The sequence below is a fragment of the Pituophis catenifer genome, unplaced genomic scaffold (assembly GCF_029215685.1).
Source record: "Pituophis catenifer annectens isolate HBS135680 unplaced genomic scaffold, rPitCat1.0.hap2 SCAF_2, whole genome shotgun sequence".
NCBI lineage: Eukaryota > Metazoa > Chordata > Lepidosauria > Squamata > Colubridae > Pituophis > Pituophis catenifer.
Window position 1 is genome coordinate 164,583,324 of NW_027256882.1, and position 20,798 is coordinate 164,604,121.

A 20,798-nucleotide genomic window follows, 5' to 3' on the forward strand; every position below is an offset into this window, starting at 1 on the left:
ACATTAGCAGGGGTCTGCAACCTTAAACATTCAAAGAGCCATTTGGACCAGTTTCCCACAGAAAAGAAAACACCGGGAGCCACAAAACCCTTCCCATGCCTGACTATTTCCTTTATTTCTATTTCTAGAGGTTGAAAAGCTCAATAAATCACGTGCTGGTGGGTGTCGCACATTGGTAGTTGTGATGCATATTTTGAATGACAGGGAGCCGCAGCAGAGGGGTGAAAGAGCTACATGCGGCTCCAGAGCAACAGGTTGCTGATCCCTGAACTAAGGGATGCCTCATCCACAATAGAATAGTCTGCAGTATGAGACAAGGATAAAGCCATCTGCTCATCATGCCATATTTGTCATCCAAGGAGAAACAAGTTGTTCCCGCAGTACAGTATTAAAAAAACAAACATTTGGTCACAAACTTTATAATGTTTCAATTGTTTCTTTCAATGTAACAAAAAAGTGACATCTTTCATTTCACTGCAGAGGCTGAAGCATTGTCTGCAAAATATTTGAATGTGCGCACAGCATTACATCATCTCTATAATTATAATTAAATTGTTATAAAATTAGATATAAATTTATGTAGTTGTACATCTCACATAGAAGAAACATTGTGGCTTCCAATCATGAATCACCTGATGGCTGTCATCACCACTGACAATTGCTCATTTTGGCTGGAAATGACAGAACAATATCTGGACACCTAATACTGAGAATAACTGGAATAAAATGCCTATACCTTGAGATTCCTCCTTTCCTGTTTGTAGTAGCCAGGGATGAAGTTCTCTCTTTCCAGGTCACCATGACTTTCTTTATCTGTAGCATGGAAATCACCACAGACAAAACTAAGTTAACTTTTAACATAATGTACACAAACCTGTAGCCTCTATAAACAAAGAGCAAAAGAAAAACTGAGCAATGCTGCTCTCACGCCTGCATTTGGTGGAGGAGATGGGAGATGGTGACAGTCCTGGACGGCCTTGTCAGAACTGGGAAGCTAAGCTGAATCAGATCAGGTTAGTATGTGGAGACATCCGGGGAATTGCAAATCTGTAGACTAGGGAGTTGAAAAACCATTGAGGAATAAATTCAATCTACTTCTACATTATAGCCAAGGAAATGACACGCACAAGGCTTCCTAGGAAATGATATGTGGTTGGATCCTGAGCTGTGAACGCTTCTTTGAAGGAGGAGATGATTCTGCCTGCTTTGAGTCCTCTTTCCTTAAGAAACAGTTGCTCGATTCCACAGACCTTGAGAATTCCTCTCTGACCTCAAATCTTTCGATCTGGGGGGAGAATGTTGAGTTGTACCTAGGCCTACAGCTTCAAAGTTCCCCAGACCTTATCTAGATCTTTTCAGTCAGATTTCAGGCCAGGTTACAGTACTGAGACTTGATTGTGATTGCACTTCTTGAGTGCAATCTGGCAGTGGTGAAATGTAAAATTTGTTACTACCGGTTCTGTGGGCGTGGCCAACTTTTAAAAAAAAACTTTTAAAACCACTTTTTCTACAAGCTCTTTGGCCCAAGAGGTTGTAAAATAAAATGCTTTTAAAAGCCTCTGACAATCAGGCAACTCAGCTGGGATTGTCAGAGGCTTTTAAAAGCATTTTTTTCTTCAACGATCCCAGCTGAGCCGCACAATCATCAGAGGCTTTTTTTTTTACTTTTAAAAGCATTTTTTCCGCTGAAAAAGTTGTAGAAAAAATGCTTTTAAAAATTAAAAAAAAACTTCTGATGATCACGCGGCTCAGCTGGGCATGAGGGGGGGCAGGGATTTTTGCTACCGGTTCTCTGAACCACCTGCCGCCATCGCTACCAGATCGGGCAATCTGGTCTGAACCGGGAGCATTTCACCCCTGCTCCTAGGACTCTTGGTGGCTTTGAATAGCAGTGATCATGGTATCTTTATACTGTAATGTTTAATGATTTCCTGTTTTTATGTGTAGTACAATGAGCTGCCAGAGTCACAAGAATTGAGCTGGGCACGTATCTACATTAGATAGATGATAGGTGGAGGGAGGGAGATAGGGTGGGAGAGGGAGTGAGAGAGAAAGAGAGAGAGAGAGAGAGAGAGAGAGAGAGAGAGAGAGAGAGAGAGAGAGAGAGAGAGAGAGAGAGAGAGAGAGAGAACTTTGCCTAGAGCAGTGGTGTCAAACTCATGTCATAATGGTGGCATCATGTAATGTATTGTGACTTTTTCCCCTTTTGCCAGGCATGGGCATGGCCAGCGCATAACACATCCAGCCCACAGGCCGTGAATTTGACAGCCCTGGCCTAGAGTGAGTGAGCCATTTTAGAGCAGGACTTGAAAATAGAAAATAGAAGGGACATAGAGTTATCTTTAACACAACCATAAAGATATAACCAGAGTTTATTATAATGTATAAAACTCAGAAAAGGACAGGAAATAAATCAGGATTCCCTGGTAAACTCACCATCATCTTCTTCTACTACCACTACCAAATGCAAGAAACACGGTGTTTATTAGTAGATTTTTATATAGGAAGAACTATAAGCTCCATTAAGTTCTGCTGGTGAGAATAAATTCCCTGAGCTCAGAATTTTCCCTTTTGCACCAGGTTCACTTAGTTAATCTGAGTGCCAGTTCTGAAATTTACTCACTTGTGCAATTCTTTCACAACAAAATGCAATTGCTTTGCCCCATGCTTCTTTATTGATTTACTAATGCTCTCACTTAAGTAATAAATCACTGAACCCCATTTTTCTTTTGAAACTTTTCTCATTATACTCCTCAGTTGATAGTGTCCATGTGTCCATGAATTTATGTGATTATCATCTTCTTGCCAATTGATAGAAACATTGTTCTTAATCTAACTGAACAGAAAGAAGATAAAGTCCAGATTGTTGTCCATAACCTACTCCAAGTTCAATCATCCTGTGCCAGTACAGTTAAAAAAGGCTGGTCTGCATTGCAACATGATTTGCTTTTAAACCTTACTTGCAAGGGCTAAAATTACAGATGAACTGTACCAACTGAACTGCAATCCGGTAGCTAATACTGCCAAGGAGGAAAAACATTCAAACTGCATTCACACTTAGCACAGACGACTTGAGCACTGAAGTCCTGACATAACAAATAAATTAACTGAAAATCACTATCCAAGGGTTATAAAAGAAGAAACCAGACTGCAAGAGGTTTCAATCACCAAATCCATCAGAAGCAATAAAGGCATCCCAGCCAAACGTCTCTCCTATGTTGCTCGTGTAATGCTAAAACCCAGAGACAGGAAGGAGAATCCAAAAGAGGCTGCAGCCGCTGCCCTAGTCCCCCAGCCCAGCTAGAGCCAGAGCCAAAGCCCCAGTAGCTCAGTGCCGGCCCTTTGGAGAGCCACAGCAACAGCAGCAGCTCTGCAGACAGACTGGATGACAAGAAGAAGCAGGGGGTGGGGAGGACAAGAAGAAGCATAAGAAACAGATTTGCAGAACTAAGATTCAAAATGGGGCTAATATAATTAGTGGTAGAATGTGGATGTTTGGAATTCATTATTGGAATGTATTTCTATGCAACATTCAACTATGCAAGCGACATAGGAGAGAAGTTGCGCCCCTTTCTGGATCGGGAGTCCCTACGCACAGTCACTCAAGCACTCGTCACTTCTCGCCTGGACTACTGCAATGCTCTCTACATGGGGCTCCCCTGGGGTGCACCCGGAGGCTGCAGTTAGTCCAGAATGCGGCCACGTGGGGGATTATGGGAGCGACGGGGCGCTCACATATGACACCTCTCCTGCGCGAGCTGCACTGGCTTCCTGTGGTTTTCCGGGTGCGCTTCAAGGTGTTGGTGACCACCTTTAAAGCGCTCCATGGCTTAGGGCCGGGATATCTGCAAGACCGCCTTCTGCCGCCAATAGCCTCCCACCGACTGGTTCGCTCGCACAGAGAGGGCCTCCTCAGGGTCCCGTCGGCCAAACAGTGCCAGCTGGCGACCCCCAGGGGGAGAGCCTTCTCTGTGGCAGCACCTGCCCTCTGGAATGACCTACCCCCTGAGATACGCACGATATCAGACCTCCGGACTTTTTGTCGGGCCCTGAAAACACACTTATTCCATCTAGCCGGGCTGGCTTGATCCCATCCTCTCAGTTTTAATTGAATTCGGTTTTAATTGGGTTGTTTTAAATTTTGGGCCGAAATTATTTAATTGTTTTTTTAACTGTTTTTAAATTTTATATGCTATGTTTTATCTCGGCTGTATACCGCCCTGAGTCCCGCAGGAGAAGTTTATCCAACAGTTTGAAGCATTTGTGTTACTTCATTAAATTTTGAACACACTGAGATTTCATCAGTAATTATACTTCTACTGATGGGTACCTTGTTTGTGTCCCTTTTGAGATTCACTGTACCCCACAACAGTGGTGGGTTGCTCCCGGTTCAGTCCGATTCTTGCGAACTGATAGTAATGGCGGTGGGACGCAGAGATGTGTAAATTAACCTATGCGATAAACGAGAAAGAGAATTCAGAATTTTACATGGTGGGAAATTTGATATAAGTGGATGGAAAGTAAACGCAAAAAGTAAAAGAAGAGAGAGTGTAATATTAAATTAATCAAATAATTTAAGAGACCATGTATATAAACTTGTATATATGTATATGAAAAAACTGCAGCTTAAATGAAAATTGTTGAATTGTATAACTATGTAACTTAATAAAAACCTTTTAAAAAACAAGTAATGGCGGTGGGAGCCTCCACCCCCCACCCCACCCCGATGACATCACTGACAATCTGCGCATGCGCCGAAGCTTCTTGCGAACTGGTAGTAAAGGTAAGTGGAACCCACTCCTGCCCCACAAGTACACCTTCCTTTGCACAAGCATCCCATTTTGTATGCTTTTCTTTTGGGGTGTGCACATAGGCTTTGGTTCAAAAAATTTTTAGATGGCTTAAATTTGGGTTTTTTTCCATTCCACAGTTCATGTGGAGTTTTTCTCAGTGGATTTTCCTGGTAGTTGATTTTGGAGATAGTATGCAGTCATATTGGCCTCCCCCCCCCCCATGTGGTTGGCATATCTGCATCAAACAACATAGTTCTTACACTCTCACAAAGTATGATTCTTTCTTTCTACAAACCTGTTTTGTTCTGGGTTGAATGGTACAGGACTTTGAATTATTATGCCATGCTTTCTGAGAATTGCCTGTGTGTTGTCACCTGTATATTCAGTTTCGTTGTCTGTGTACAAGACACTTGGCATTTTGCCTAATTTGTAGCTTACTTTCTCTGGTACCGCACTTTTGTTGTGTAAGAGATATTGTGTAATATACCTGGAATAATCATCTATAAAAGTGAGAAAATACTTCTTCTTTCCTGGAGTCAATGTTTTCATTGAACCACAAAGATCTGAATGAATTAAGTCCAGAGCTTTTTTAGCTCTGCTGTTACTCTGCTTTGGAAAGGCTTTTCTTATCACCTTTCCTTTTATATAGCCGTTGCATATCATTATTTGATCATATGGACTAATTTTTATTCCACTTGCAGTCATTCTCGGTTAATTTCTTTATTATGTCAGGACTTAAAATGAAACGTGACATGATAAAATAAAATGCGACATGAAAATCTTCTATTTCTTCTCTTACACCTCTCATGTGTTCAATCATTTCCAATGTCTGATTATGTAATCCTGCATAGCCTGGCATTTCATCAGCTTGGTTTGGTATAGCTTTGCACTCAAATACAGTTTATTGCTGAAATAAGGCTCTTTTGTGCACTTTTTGTAATCCTTCCCACATTCCTTTAGCAGTTTCACATATATGTATGATTTGATCATCTCCTATGCTAAGAGAAATTGTACTCTGAGCTTTCTGAGCTTTCTCTATCCACTCATCTGAAGGATTTTGTTCTGGCCTAGCTTCATTTATACAGTTCCATGTAGCTTCTCTTGTTAGCAGCATCTTCATCTTGAATTTTCAAGACTGTTAGTTCTGGTTTGTCAGATTCACAAATAAAATCTTTATTGCTGCTGTGCTACTGGCCATTTTCTTCTGTTGCAGTCTTCTTTCTGTTGCTGTATCTTGCTTTTATTTGCTGTAGCTGGCTATGACCAGACTGTTGATGCTGCTGCATGCATGCTTTATGTGTTTACTGCTTAACTGTAACAGGAAACAGGAAACTCTACTTAGAACAAAAGAACATAGAGTATATGCCATAGATCCAAATTTGAAACACTGCCATCTACTGGTAGTATCTGTAAGAAGAAAAAAAAATAATGTACACCTTTGTTTTTTAATAAAGCCTATTTACCTGCACTATCGTGTATATTAAGGTCTGAAGGGCCTGAAATAAAATCAATATTGTTCTGTGTGCTGAAATTGTGACCTTTAAGTATGTCAAAATTGTGCTTTTCAACACTGGCAATTGCTTAGCTGGCAAGATGTTGTGGGTAAAGAGGAAGTATGTGCTTAAAATACATGTAAAAATAACCATGTTGTAACATTGAGGTTAAAGGAATGGAAAACTGTCCCTGTTGTTATGACTAGTTGGCAGAATCCTGAAAGTCATGTGCTTTCCAGTTTTATGGCATATAATGAAATGCTGGACACTGGATCAGGGGCAATTGGCCTCATGCCATCCATTTTGACTGCTTGTCTGATTGACCTTCATTGTAATCTGATGTAATTGCCTTATAGCAAAGATTTTATGACTGTTATGCTTCAAATTCTTATAAACCTCTGAATCAGGGCCGGGTTTCAAAACCCATTGCTACTGGGTGCTTGCTCGCGCGCAACATATTCTGCGCACAAGGAGAACTTGTGTCTCAGAGGTTAATACAATTAATACATGCAGGCAACCCAAGTTCGAATCCAAGTAAGGGTATGGCTACCTGATGAGAGCTAAATAGCTTGAAATAGATCTATACTAGTCTCCCTTTATTTCTTTTATTTTTTAATACATTTTTATTAGAGTATAAATATTAAAAAAAACATAACATAACATACACACAACAAACATTTATACAACATATAAACAAAAGAAATTATGTTTCCTTGTTAAGCATTGTTTCAAAGTTACATTCTGCTTGTTATATATTTCTTCACCTCTCCTTAGTGTAATAACATTTTCTATATCGGTAATATTTCCCCTCTAAGTTTTTTGTTTGTTTCTAATTTTTAACCAATTATACCATTTATTCCATATTTTATAGTAATCTGATTCTTCTCTTTCTTGTATTTCTTTGGTTAACCTATCCATTTCAGCGCATTCTAAAAAAATTTCTATTAAATCGTTTCGTTTGGCGTTTTTTCTTGCTTCCAATTTTTTGCATATATTATTCTTGCGGCTGTTATTATGTGAATTGTGAGATATTTAATATCTTTAGAGTATGATTTATTAAAGACTCCTAAGAGGCGTCCATAAGAGCACCAGCGTGCTTACCGTTCCTTTCCTAATGTTCCCTTTAATTGTACTCATTTTATGTATTCATTTCATGCTTATACTTATATATATTATATATTATATATATATTATCTAATATGTACATAAATAAATAAATAAATAAATAAATAAATAAATAAATAAACAAACAAACAAACAAACAAACAAACAAACAAGCAAGCAAGCAGAAGCATCCGGGCAGGTGGGCAGAGCTCCCCGCCACCACTGCTATGCTCATGATCTGGTTTTCCCCCTGACATATCCAACAATGAATTTTGAATTCTAGAGCACTTTAGCTTCTTCTTCTTCTATTATTTTGTCTATTTTGTGCTCTGAACAGTTTTTGTTTGCAGGCAAATGATATTTCTAGTGATATTCCAATGTATTATTGTTGCTACTTTCTTATGCCGTTGTTTGTTGTCAATCTGGGAGAGCTTCTTGTAGCTCACAAGGTGATCCATTCTCTTCAGCTTCTTTTCAGAGGCGGCATTTGCTTTCTGTTGCTGTCTTCTTAATTCTGGCTTTGTATGTTTTTTGTTCTTAAGATTTGGTTGTGCAGCCAGAATTTCCTGTCTCTTTCTACAACTTTCCTGCTCTTAGCCATTGCCAGCTCTTGTTGTTATTAGCCTGTATTTTGCTTTTCTTGTATTGGCCATGTAATACTTTGCCTTGCAATGTCTTTTTTCTATTCTTCATTTAATTTTTTTGTAGGCCAGTTTGGTCTTTCCTAGACTTACTTAGCCTTCCTGGTGTACTAGCTTCAGTAGATCTTTTTCACTGTCCTTCAGGCATTCTTCCAATGCCCTTTTTTATTCTTCAACTATCTGGTATACTTGCAACATTCCACACTCGCCCGTGCTTGGTAAGTAGAAGGGCATAAATCATTTTTTACTATTTTGTCCGGTCTCCCTATTCAGGGCTTTTCGTTCTGCTTGAGTGCAGTCCACTGCTGTAGCTGTGTATGGCCCAGCTCTGTATCTAATGACTGGAATTCCCCAAGTATTAATTGCCTTGGTGGTATTTCTTCTTCTGAGTTTGGACTTTAAAATCTTCACTCTCATGATGTACCGTATTTTCCGGTGTATAAGACGACTTTTTAACACATGAAAATCTTCTCAAAAGTCGGGGGTCGTCCTATACACCGGGTGTCGTTCTCCTGTAACCAGGCAGACCAGCCCGAAAGGCTCTGACGAGCCTTAAATGGCTCTGGCGATCCCAGCTCTGATGATCCCAGCTCTGACGATCCCAGCTGAGTTGCCTGCAACTCAGCTTGGATCGCCAGAGCCATGTAAAAGAAAAAAAGTTTTCCCCCTCCAGCTTGCTTACCTTAGCTGCTAGTCGCAACGCTTGCCTTGCTTCGCTTGCCTGAATCCATTCCATCAGCAAGCAACTCCCTGCCTGCAATCAAGCAAGCAGGGAGTTGTGGACTTCAACTCCCAGAATTCCTCAGCCAGCAAAGCAAAGGTGGCTGAGGAATTCTGGGAGTTGAAATCTACAAGTCTTAAAGTTGCCAAGGTTGGAGACCCCTGTTTTATTGGGTAAGTTTTTTCCCCCTTTGGGAGCTTTAAAAAAATAGTCAATTGGGGATTTTTTTAATTGTTCTTTTTTAGACCTAGCCATTTAAAGTTTAGGAAGTTTTAAATTTAGCTTTCATATAAAAATAAAAATAAAATAAAATAAAATAATATTTGTGCAGCTTTCTGAGATTTAGTGTGTTTCTGTAGTGTTTCACTCTAACTACACAAACACACAAAATCTCACAAAGCTGTATGTGGAATTTTGTGTGTGTAAAGTGTGAAAGTTGGTTTTTTGGACTTTTTGTGGCTGTGTGAGGTTCCTGCTTGTTGCAGGGGCCATTTTGGGTCTAGCACAGCTGCTTTTACATTGTGGGTGAGCCAGTTGTGTTGTGTTGTGTGTGTGTAAAGTGTGAAAGTTTTTTTGGGGGGGGCTTTTTGTGCCTGTGTGAGGTTCCTGCTTGTTGCAGGGGCCATTTTGGGTCTAGCACAGCTGCTTTTACATTGTGGGTGAGCCAGTTGATGTTTTTTAATTTTTATTTGGTGTGCATTGGAAGAGGGGTAGTCTTATACGACGAGCATAGCCCAAACCCTATATTTTAACAGGAAAAGTTGGGGGTCATCTTATACGTCCAGTCGTCTTATACGCCAGAAAATACGGTATTCAGTTCTAACATTCTTCTTGACTTCATTGTGCTTGATGTTTTTAGCTTGAAATATTCCCATGTATTTGTAGTGATCTTCATCCATGCTCTTCATGGTATTTCCAGTGGTGGGATTCTGCCGGTTCTAGGGGGTTCGGCCGAACCCTTTGTTAAATTGCTGACTCACCCCGCCCCTTGCCCCGCCCCTCCACACTACTATTTATTGCCAATAAATGGGGCGAGCGAGCCAGCAATTTAACAAACGGTTCGGTGTTTTTTTGTAATTTATTGGCCCCGCAGCACACCGAACCGTTTGTTAAATTGCTGGCTCGCCCGCCCCTCGCCGCCTCCCACCCACGCGGTGCCAGCCTACTGTAGCCAGGGATAGGCAATTGTGGCTCTTTTACAACCTGTGGACTTCAACTTCCAGAATTCCTGAGACAGCTTGGCTGTCTCAGGAATTCTGGGAGTTGAAGGCCACAGGTTGTAAAAGAGCCACAATTGCCCACCCCTTCCCTAGCCTGAGTTCCACTGCCTGGGATCCACGTGGGCTGCCACGTGGTTCCCCACCGGCTCCGGACGCAAGAGAGCAGGATGGAGAAAGCAGCTTCCACGCCTTCACTCACCCTCTCTGCTCTGTTGGATCGCCGGCCGTTCGCTTACCCCGCCCACTCCCAATCTATTGCTCCTCCGGAGTCCCAGCTGATGGCTAGGGGAAAAAAACTTCAAATTCTTGCCGCAGGGCTTCAAAGGGCCACCCTATAGCCAGTGGTGTAGCCGAACCGTTCGTTAAATTGCTGGCTTGCCTCGCCCCTCCGCACCACTATTTATTGCCAATAAATAGTGGTGGGCGAGGGGCGGGCGAGCCAGCAATTTAACAAAGGGTTCGGTGTTTTTTTGTAATTTTATTGGCCTGCGGAGCTTCAGCATAGGCTAATTAGCCCTTGCTTAGATCGGCTCCCGAGTCTCAGCTGATTTGTCTCAGCTGTTTTGCTCAGGGCTCTGCTGCTTGCTGGAGCAATTTTTTTTCCCCCTAGCTATCCTGAAAAATGAAACTGAAACTGCTTTGCTGTTGCCGCAAGGTTGGATAATTAGGCAGGCAGATTTCTTTTCTTTTTCCTCACCAAAAAAGGTAGGTGCAAACAATGGGAAATTTAGGGAAAAAGAGGAGAGTTCAAGATTTTAAAACACAAAAGAAAAAAAGCTCTATTTAACTAGGGAATTGTAATAATTGAGATACTATTAATTGTATATTTCTGAAAGCAGAAATGGTTAAGTTGTGGTTTGGAGGAATATATGGGGGAAATTATTTGGTTTATTATTATTGGTAAATATAATTAATTGATTTGTAAGAAATTGGATTGCATGGAAATAATTGGAATATTCATGTTCATATTGATTAATATACAAAAAAGGTAGTTATATAACCAATTGATTTATATTAAAATGTTGAATTTATATTAAACAACTGTAATATTACATAATTAACCAATGTGAGGATGGATATAAAAATAGATGACAATGGGAAGGGGTATAATATAGAATAGAAGGGAAAAATTGAATTTGATTAAGATTGGAGATGAGGATGAAGGGTAATATTGGTTTTTTACAAAAATAGATGAGGAATAAATATGGCAAAAAGGAAATATAGAAATTGTAAATTTAATTGAAATGACTAAACACTGTTTAAATTTGTGAACCGGCCAAATACTCTGTTCAAAGAAAATACATTGTTTGTATGTGTGTTTCTAATTATTGTTATTTATTCATATTAGTTCTCTTTTATTCTTTAAAGTTTAACAATTCATTCTTTTATCTTAATATCTTTATATTTGTTTGGGGTTGGCTTTCTTCCCTTTCATCTTTTTTATTGTACAGCAATCTTTCTCCTCAAACCTACCACCTCTCTCTTTTCTTTCCTTCTTACTTTCTCTTCCTCCCCCTCTTCTTCTCCTCCCTACTTCCTCTTCCTTTCTCCTTCTCCTCTCTTCCTCCCTCTCTTACCCTCCCTCCTACTCTAATTTCCCTTCCCTTCCTTCATCCCTCTCTACTGCTGTATCCTTTTATGCATATGGATTCTCAGAGGGCTGAAAAAGTTATTTCTGACTGGTCCTCGCACTTTTGACCAGTCCTCGAACTTACGACTGTCCTCACATTTTACGTTTTTGCCCTATCTTGTCACCATGGTGAAGAGAAGCAGTTATGAAATGAGTGACATGGTTGTTAAGAATGCTACAATGGACATAAATGATAACCAGTCATAAGTGCGAAGACCGGTCAAAAGTGCGAGGACCTGTCAGAAATGACTTTTTTCAGCCCTCTGGGTAGTCCTTTTGTGCATATGGACTACTCAGAGGGCTGAAAAAGTTATTTTTGACTGGTCCTCACACTTTTGACCAGTCCTCGAACTTACGACTGTCCTCACATTTTACGTTTTTGCCCTATCTTGTCACCATGGTGAAGAGAAGCAGTTGTGAAATGAGTGACATGGTTGTTAAGAAAGCTGCACGGGCATAAATGTGAGGATGGTCATAAGTGTGTGGACCGGTCAAAAGTGCAGCCCAGTCAGAAATGACTTTTTTTCAGCCCTCTGAGTAGTCCCTATGCACATAGCCACGCCCACCCGGTCACATGACCAGCTAGCCATGCCTACACAGTCACATGACCAGCTAGCCATGCCTACACAGTCACGTGACCAGCTAGCCACGCCCACCCAGTCACATGATTGCCAAGCCACACCCCCAACTAAGCCACGCCCACAGAACCTGTTGTTAAAAAAATTGAATCCCACCACTGGGTATTTCCATAGGGCATTTTGACTCCTTATTAGAGCTGTGGTGGCGCAGAGGTTAGAATGCAATATTTCAGGCTAATTCTGCCCACTGCCAGGAGTTTGATCTTCAAAGGCTCAAGGTTGACTCTGCCTTCCATCCTTCTGAGGTGGTAAAATGAGGATCCAGATTGTTGGGGGCAATATGCTGACTCTGTAAACCACTTAGAGAGGGCTGTAAAGCACTATGGAGTGGTATGGAAGTCTAAGTGCAATTGCTATTGCTATTAACTATTACTATGTGGTCCCACCAAGCAATTATTTGTTTGTTTATTTTAAAAATTCTCTTTCCTCAGCACCAGTGAATAGCCAGCATCTCCTATTGCATCTTAACCCAGCCACGCACAGCATCTGCTGACTGAGGTAGCTTCCTTATTTTGCCTCCTATTTCAACTGTTGGGGGTTCTACCTCTGTCCCCAATATTATTACTAGAGAACTTTCTGGCCTTGTGACTAAACAGCTGGGGAAAATGCAGTTGAATTACAGAGTGTGACTTCAGCCAAGAAAATATATCCTTGACATATTCTCAAATCATAGAACCTGAGAAATAAATAGCTCCTTTTCACTGACTCTCAGATGGAATTGTTTCAGCTGTAAGAAATAAATATTTGCTAATTTGATTCAGAAAATAAAACTGTGAATAATGGAAGATCTTGGAAACCTTGCTTCATTACAACTCTTCTCTAAGCAAAGTTCAGTTGAAAATGTATAACTTGACAATCAGGATAGGGAGGTCAGACCTCTACCTTTGCTATCAGTACCTGATACCAGTTAAATCATTGGTGCATTAAGGAACTGCAAAGTTCTAATTCCAGAGGCTTTATTTCTTCCCGTGGTGAATTAGTTACCTGACTGCTGGGCTAGAGGGTGAAAATAACCTAAGAAACTCTACTTTCAGAACCATCATGGACCCAAGGGAAATGAGCACTGGAGGCATGAGGCAAAGAAGCTCTCAGGAGCAGACAAGGGGAGAAGAGGAAACACAATTACTCAATGGTAAGGAGGCATTTAAGGGGCATGGATGATATATTTTGTTGCACAAATGGGGGGATATCCTTAATGTAGATAAATTATCTGGGGATTTTCAATTAGGTCTTGGAATTAGGTAGTACTATGCAGAGATTAGCATTTTGGGAACCACAGCAAAAAGCCTTATATTACTTTACTGGAAAGATACATAGTGTCCCCCAAATGCTTTGCAATTCAACCCCAAGAAGCTCCTGCCATTCTGAATGCCTCCTAAAAGACTGCAGAACTTGTAGTTAAAGGTATAGTGTATGTTCTATGTATTCTCCTTAATACAGAGCGTTCTCCTTATTTACAAAGTAATTGTAGGGATTCTGGAACAGGAGATGATCGAATGTGCACTAAAGGAAGAAGAAAATAGGGGGAAGTTATACCAAAGGGTTCTACAGAAAGGATGGCAGATGCAATCTTTAATCATTTTCAGATGTGATGGAATGTAGTAAGAAGCTGGATTCCCAGGAAGGAAGGGGTGCATTCACAAAGGGGTAAGGAGACAGTTCAGTCCAGACATTATATGTGAGAAAAGAGGCTGAAGACAGCCCTTCCCTAATAGTATATTGTAGATGCAGATAGTAGAGTCCAGGGTTTGGCAAAATTCTGCCTATAGGTCTGAAATAATGAAGAACTCAGCTGGGAAGAATCACTGCATGGCATTCTTGGTTTTGGGCCTGACAACAACCTATGAAGTGGGGTAGAGAGGCAAGCATCCGATAATGGTTGAGCCATACATCAGTACGAAATAATATGGAAAATAATGACGAAAAAAAAAGATCAAGAGTTTTGCATGAAAAACAGATGTGCCTTTAATATTTGTCCGAAAATGCTAAAGTTCATCTTTCAAAGACAAAACAATGCAAGCATTTAGCTGAAGGGAAAAATTAACATCTTAGTTAACTAGTTACAAAGAAAACATTTGGAAATTTTCATCACAAGACCGTACCACTGTTGTTAAGTGAATCTGTCTTCCCCATTGACTTTGCTTGTCAGATGGTCGCAAAAAGAGGATCTAATGACCCTGGTACACTGTCAAATACATGCCAGTTGCTAAATGTCCAAATTTTAATCCCGTGCCCATGGGGATGCTGCAATGGTTGTAAATGTGAAAAATGGTCATAGGTCACTTTTTTCAGTCCCATTGTAACTTCAAACGGTCACAAAATGAATGGTTGTAAGTTGAGGACTACCTGTACTACACTCAAATATTTGTTAGAGGTACTGGCAATATTCCTTCCTACTAAAATGATATAATGTTTTGTGCTGCTTTACTTGGTAATTAAGCAAAATAGACTTGTAGGTTAAACACAGACTTCCAGATCTGCTATTTAAAAGAAGTTACTATAGTGTGGAAATTTGCTTTTTAAAAAAGGCTACAAAAGTATGCAAAGAGTGGAGAAACTAATGGTTGAAATTTGGAGTAGTAATTTAGAAGAAAAAACTCTGTACAATGGGAAGATTTCTGTCTAATCCCAGCAATGAACTGACTTCCTCCATTCGCCCAATGTCCAATCATGCTTTTAAAGTGAACCTGTTTCTAATTCTCTAGGAGAAGTTGAACACCTGGAGAAAATCACTGCCCACATCCAATGGAAGAGACACCTGGAGGTAATAATAGATATTATAATAGGTAATAATAAAAGCAGGTGGACTAGAGAAACAAATATTCTCCCTAAATGATGAATTATCAAGAATGATGAAAATGGTCAATTCTATGTCTCCACGGTCACATGGTCTCTATCCTTGCCATAGAGTATTAGGTCCTGTATGTTTATTAGGCTTTCTGGGCAAGGGAGCTTCTGTAACAGATCAAAGAATGGAAGCAACTGGACAATGAGTAAGAACACACAGTTATAGCTAATTGGTTGAGGAGAGCTGGCCACTGCATGAGGCAATCTAAGGCGTGATTAGTTGCTGTGTGCTGTGTGCAATTTACCTCATGATGTTCTTACTGTAAATATATTTGTTTATATAAAACTGCAAGTTCCTGTCAGCATCTCTGACTCCATTTGGACATCATCTGTGATGTCCAATTCCCTGACAGAGTCCATCACCTAAATGCATTCTAGGAATCTATCTATGACAGGCCTGGGCATCATTAAATTCCCTCTGTTTTGCTGGTAGGTAATGAAGGCGAAGGTACTAGAACAGGTACACAATCAGCTGAGTGATCTCTTGGACAAGACCTTGGAAGAAGCAGCTCATTCCAGACCCCAGCAATTGAGTGTTGTCCCAGCAAAGAAGCAAAGCAGGTGGAAGAGGTTTCTCGCAATTGATTTTAGAACAGGGATGGGGAAAATGGAGTCAGCAGACAGTGCTGGCTCAATGGCCTTGAAACAGAGATGAGCATCAATGACTGTGGAGTAAAATCCTCAGGGACTCTCACCATTACCCCCCTTCTCAGAGGTGAGAAGGGTTTTGAGAGATATATTAAATATTACCTGCTTTGAAATCTTATCTTGCAGAGAGAAGGGTCAGCTACTGAAGAAGAAAGTCTTTGTCCCTCAACGGTCCTTGTTTGAGTAAGTATGCCTGGCCATGATATGATAAGACTTAGACAGAGGGACAATGTGCAAAGTAGCCAGATCTCTAAGGCCTCAGGCTCCAAAGGCCTCAGGGTCCAACTGATACTCCACTGTTGATGAAGAACAAGAGTTGGAAATAGCCCGATAAGGACTGAGCATGCTCCATAGCAACACAATGCTGAGACTCTTTGGCAGGTGCCGGGAGAGTATGAAAAGAATAGATACTGCGGATGGGAAACAAAAAGTATTTTTGAAAGGATTACCGTGTTTCCCCGAAAATAAGACATGTCCTGAAAATAAGGCCAAGCTTAATTTTTCGGGTGGGCCTAAATATACTCCCTCCCCCACAAAATAAGCCCCTCTCTCTCACACACACACATGTGCACACAGGTCCCTCACCCCCCCAACCCTTCCAAGGCAGCCTGTGCCCCCTGCCCCTTTCGCTGCCCACAGCACCAACTGTAAGATCTCGAGCGCCTGCTCTGGCTCCTGTACCATTGTAGCAGCCCGCCCGCTCTCTCCCCCGTGCCCAGGCACCGCATCCACATAGCCTGCGCTACCAAGTACCCACCACAGCAGCCCCAGCGCAAGCAGCCCCACCCCGGGGCTTCTTTCGCAAGGCGGCTACTGGCGGCCAAGCTCAGCCACGGGTAAGGAGTGTTGGCCATGGCTGGGGTGGCTGAGCTGTGTCTGTCGGCTCTGCCCTCAGCGCAGCTGCCCGGCATCTAGCTGCTGGGCGCCTGGAAAGAGTAAACTGGACCTGCGGCCTCGCTGCGGGTGCTCCAGTCAGTCAGCGCTCAGGCAATCATAGCGGAGAGGAGCAGGTGTGAAGGTGAGGCCTCAGGCCATCTTCATCTTCTGCTGCTTCTGCTTTTGGCTGCATGCAAGGAAAGCAGCAGAAGTCTTTCTTTCTCTCCCCCAAACTCTGCCTCTGCGGCTTCCAAACCCCAGCCAGGGTAGCGGCTGCTCTGGGAGTCTGCTTCCCACTCTATGGTGATGTTGCTCACCAGCTTCACCCACATCAACAAGTGGGGGGTGGGGACAGGCACTCGCGTGGCTTGGTACTCACATTCTACACACACACACCATGGGAGGGGAGGGGCTTGATGGCGGCGCACAAAGGGAATCTCTCTCTGCTGGACTCCTGGCTGTGAGTGCACAGGCCGCCCAGGCCTCCTGCTCCCCCAAAATAAGAAGACCCCCGATAATAAGGTCTTATTTTCGGGAAAACACGGTAGGTTGATTAGCTGGCTAGCACGATAGTACAAAGAGTTATTACTAACATATTAGAGTCAGGCTGTTTGTAGTCTCAGCAGGAGTGAGTTTCCTGCTTGGTCCAAGGCAGGAGTGAAATGCTACCAGTCTAGGTCGGTTTGTCCGAACCTGGAGTAAAAAATGCTACTGGTTCGCCAAACTGGTAGTAAAAATAGTAAAAAAAAAAAAAAGTTCCGAAGATCAGCTGAGCGACCCGTGATGGTCTGAACTTTTTTTTTTTTTTACTTTTTAAAGCATTTTTAACTACCAGTTCCAGAGAACTGGTAGTAAAAAATGCTTAAAAAGTTTTTTTTAAAAAAGTTCCAATGATTGCACGTCGCTCAGCTGATCATCGGAATTTTTTTTTTTTATGTTTAAAGCTTTTTTTAATATCGGTTTTCCAGAACTGGTAGTTAAAAATGCTTTAAAAAGTTTTTTAAAAGATTCCCAAGCTCTTTGGGAAACTATGTGCAGCCAGTGAACCAGTAACAAACTCGTTCAGATTCCACCACTGGTCCAAGGGCTCAATTGTGGTTGTATGTTGAGGACTACCTGTATATCATAAGAGATGGAACATTTTCCCCTCAGCCACTTGAATGTTATTTCTTTTGTACAAGTGAAACTACAAGTTTTTGCACAGAAGACCAAATGAAAATCTTTGGGTCCCAGGTCTTGTCCAATGATCTCCATCTGCCCATCTCTCCCAACATCTATTACTTACTTGCTGGCAACTTGTCTCTCTTTTACAGCACGTTGCTGGAGGTGGAACACTTCCGCACAATCCATCACATATTTGTGGCCATGCTCTGTATCTTTGTCCTCAAACAAATCATTGTGGATTCCATCGATGAAGGACGGTATGATTCAGGAGAGGGGATGGGGTAGAAGGCCTGTCCTCTGATGTATGCTAGTTCTGGGGATATGATGCTATTTATTTTGTGCTAACGGACACAGTAATAATCCTAAAAACATATTTACCTAATCTGTGAATTTAGATTCCATCCAAAGTTTAACAACCTTGGACCCCTGCCGAGTCCTTGGGCCCCTGCAGGGAACTTGATCCAGCTGCATCTTCTCCCACTTGTCACTGTTCATCTGCTAGCTAAAAAGAAAATGCAATTTGTTCTTCTCCTTGCCTTTGTGCTCCTGTTGAGCAGTAACACTTGGGACCCTCCTATGCCTGCCTAGAGACTTAGCCTAAGTGCGGAGTGCCTCCTTTGGTGTCCCCTTTGCTAGGCATCCAAACACTCTTCTCTATGCTAGTAGCTTACTTGTGCAGTTCACTTCTTCTACCCTCCTTCTGGGATATGCAAAAGTCCAAACGACCATGTGATGGAGGCAGAGAGAGATCACAGGTGAAATTCAGCCGGTTCTCACCGGTTCACCCGAACCGTTAGTAAATTGCTTAGGCAGTTCAGAGAACCAGTTAAAAATAAAGTGCAAGAGAGTTTTCTCTCTCTCTCTCTCTCTCACTTCAGTTAATAGCTCAACAGTTGTAGCTGGAATGCAGCCGATACACGCTGAATCAAGTCAATAAACAACAGAAATTGACATGATTAGTGCAGAGAAACCGATCAATCACCCATCTAGGAATGGGATTAACCTTTTCCCTTCAGGAAGGAGGACAAGATTACAAACATTTTCATTATAAAGAGTATTAAGTAACTCTTCTGTGATCCTCCCTGGAGTTTCCCAAGACTTTTTATAGCTGCTGCAGTGTTGGCTACTTCTTGTTTCTTCCTGGGGGAAAAGATATAGGACTGGACAATGATGCAGTTTGATCGTACAGGCCGTGAATCTAATGCATGTGTGGTCCAGCCAGCTGTATTGCTTCTGCTGTGAAGCACCCAATTTAGAACATAGAATAATAGAGTTGGAAGGGTTAATGGCTTTTGGCAGCATGCCCAGGTTTTCAATTAGCCTGAGCAGCTGCTCTTAGTTTCCCTCTCAGCTGCTGCATTTGCTTTGGGATTGACTTTTTTAAAAAGGGGAAATGGCTGTTTTAAGTTTTCTGCATTGTTTTAATGGTTCCTGGCACTGTCCTTTTGGGCTGCACTTCCCTCACTCTTTTTGAAAGCCTTTAGTGATGGCAAGCTATTCCATTGATTGATTGGTCTCACCCTTAGGAAATTTCTCCTTAATCCTAGGTTGCTTCTTTCTTTGGTTAGTTTCCATCCATTGTTTCTTGTTCTGCCTTTTGGTGCTTTGGAAACTAGATAGACTCCCTCATTTTTATAGGAGTCCCTCAAATTTCCTGACAGAACAATTAATCAGTGGAACAACGTCCTTCCAGAAGTTCTAAGTGCTCCAACACTGGAGGTTTTTAAGAAGAGATTAGGTAACCATTTGTCTGAAATGGTGCAGGGTTTCCTGCATAAGCAGAGGGTTGGACCAGAAGACCTCCAAGGTCCTTTCCAATTCTGTTATTCTAAATATTGGAACAGTGCTATTTTATTGTGAGTTGGACTAAGGAGAAATTTCCTAAGGGTGAGATCAATGAAGTTGGCCATGCCCACCCAGTCACATGACCCATTTCCCACAGAAAACACCAGGAGCCACAAAACATGGGTAGGTGTGCCTGGGGAGGGGGTCATGTGACTGGGTGGGAGTGACATTGAGTTGGCCACACCTGCCCGCCCAGTCACATGACCACCGAGCCACGTCCACAGAACCAGTACATAAAAATGTTGAATTTCACCCCTGAGAGAGATACAAATATTTCACTGTGTCACCTATATCTCAGATGGATTTTTGCAATCCAGATCCAGTGGCCATAGGAAAGAAAAACATAAGGATCCAATCTGGGTCGGTCACCATGAGCTTTCAGACTCGTGATGGAGCCCATCTTCAGGGAACTTCTCTCTCACCAGAATGTGAGCGAGATGCCACCCTAAGGGAATTTATAGCAGCATTAGACTCTATATTCAACAGACCAGAGATAGAAGAGCCAGAAAAAACATGCCATCTGGCAAAAAGTATCGGTAATGCTGATCGCACACAAACCATACAATGTGCTCAGTCCAATGGAGCGACACACCTTGAAAAACCTGTGTATAGTCACTATGGGCCTTGCTGGTTAATAGTTTCAACTGTCACAACTGTTGCAGGAAACTCTCCTCAGAATATAAAGGAACCATGGATTATAACCATAGATGCTAACTAAACACTGCCATCTAGTGGCTAATTAATTAAACAATTAAGTAATACATTCCAACTCTTAATTTATATTCCAACAAGCATGAAGCAGGTCAAGGAAGAAGTCCACTAGAAGACAGAGCGCCAAGTTCACTTTCACAGCCAGGGAGCTAATTGGGTCGCTTTGGGTCACTTGATCAATCTCTCAGCTTTCACTGGGGATAAGATTAGGAGGAAATTCCAGGTGTTTCACCTTGAATTTTCAAAATGGAAGATTTACATGGAATAAATAAATGTCTTATACAATAACCTAAGCTCCACATGAGCTGTAGACCCGCAGAGTAGAAAGCTCAGGGAGATATACCAAAAAAGGATTAGACATTATTCTGACAGGAATGTTGAGTAATGTTCCTAATATGACACAGTGCTATGACACAATACCTCACAGTCCTCTATTCGTGACCCATTTAAATTGTGCTGGGGACATT

At 41.7% G+C, this 20,798-nt stretch overlaps 1 protein-coding gene across 6 annotated transcripts in view; it reads left to right on the forward strand.

Annotated features, from left to right (window-relative positions):
- The first annotated feature begins 949 nt into the window (after nucleotides 1-949).
- The window catches only part of LOC139310744 (sterol O-acyltransferase 2-like), a 37,874-nt gene continuing 18,025 nt past the window's right edge, over nucleotides 950-20,798 (forward strand). For 3 of the 6 annotated variants that reach the window (XR_011599901.1, XM_070934956.1, XM_070934961.1), the window contains exons 1-6: nucleotides 12,585-12,738; nucleotides 13,275-13,372; nucleotides 14,946-15,004; nucleotides 15,521-15,648; nucleotides 15,862-15,918; nucleotides 17,925-18,032. Coding sequence is in view for 5 of the 6 variants with exons in the window: in XM_070934956.1 (XP_070791057.1) it covers nucleotides 13,282-13,372; nucleotides 14,946-15,004; nucleotides 15,521-15,648; nucleotides 15,862-15,918; nucleotides 17,925-18,032 (443 nt within the window). In the remaining variant the exon portion in view is untranslated. Of the gene's footprint in view, nucleotides 1,014-4,722; nucleotides 4,784-12,584; nucleotides 12,739-13,274; nucleotides 13,373-14,945; nucleotides 15,005-15,520; nucleotides 15,649-15,861; nucleotides 15,919-17,924; nucleotides 18,033-20,798 lie in introns of those variants that run through there. The other 3 variants (XM_070934959.1, XM_070934958.1, XM_070934960.1) reach the window with 3 other exon arrangements.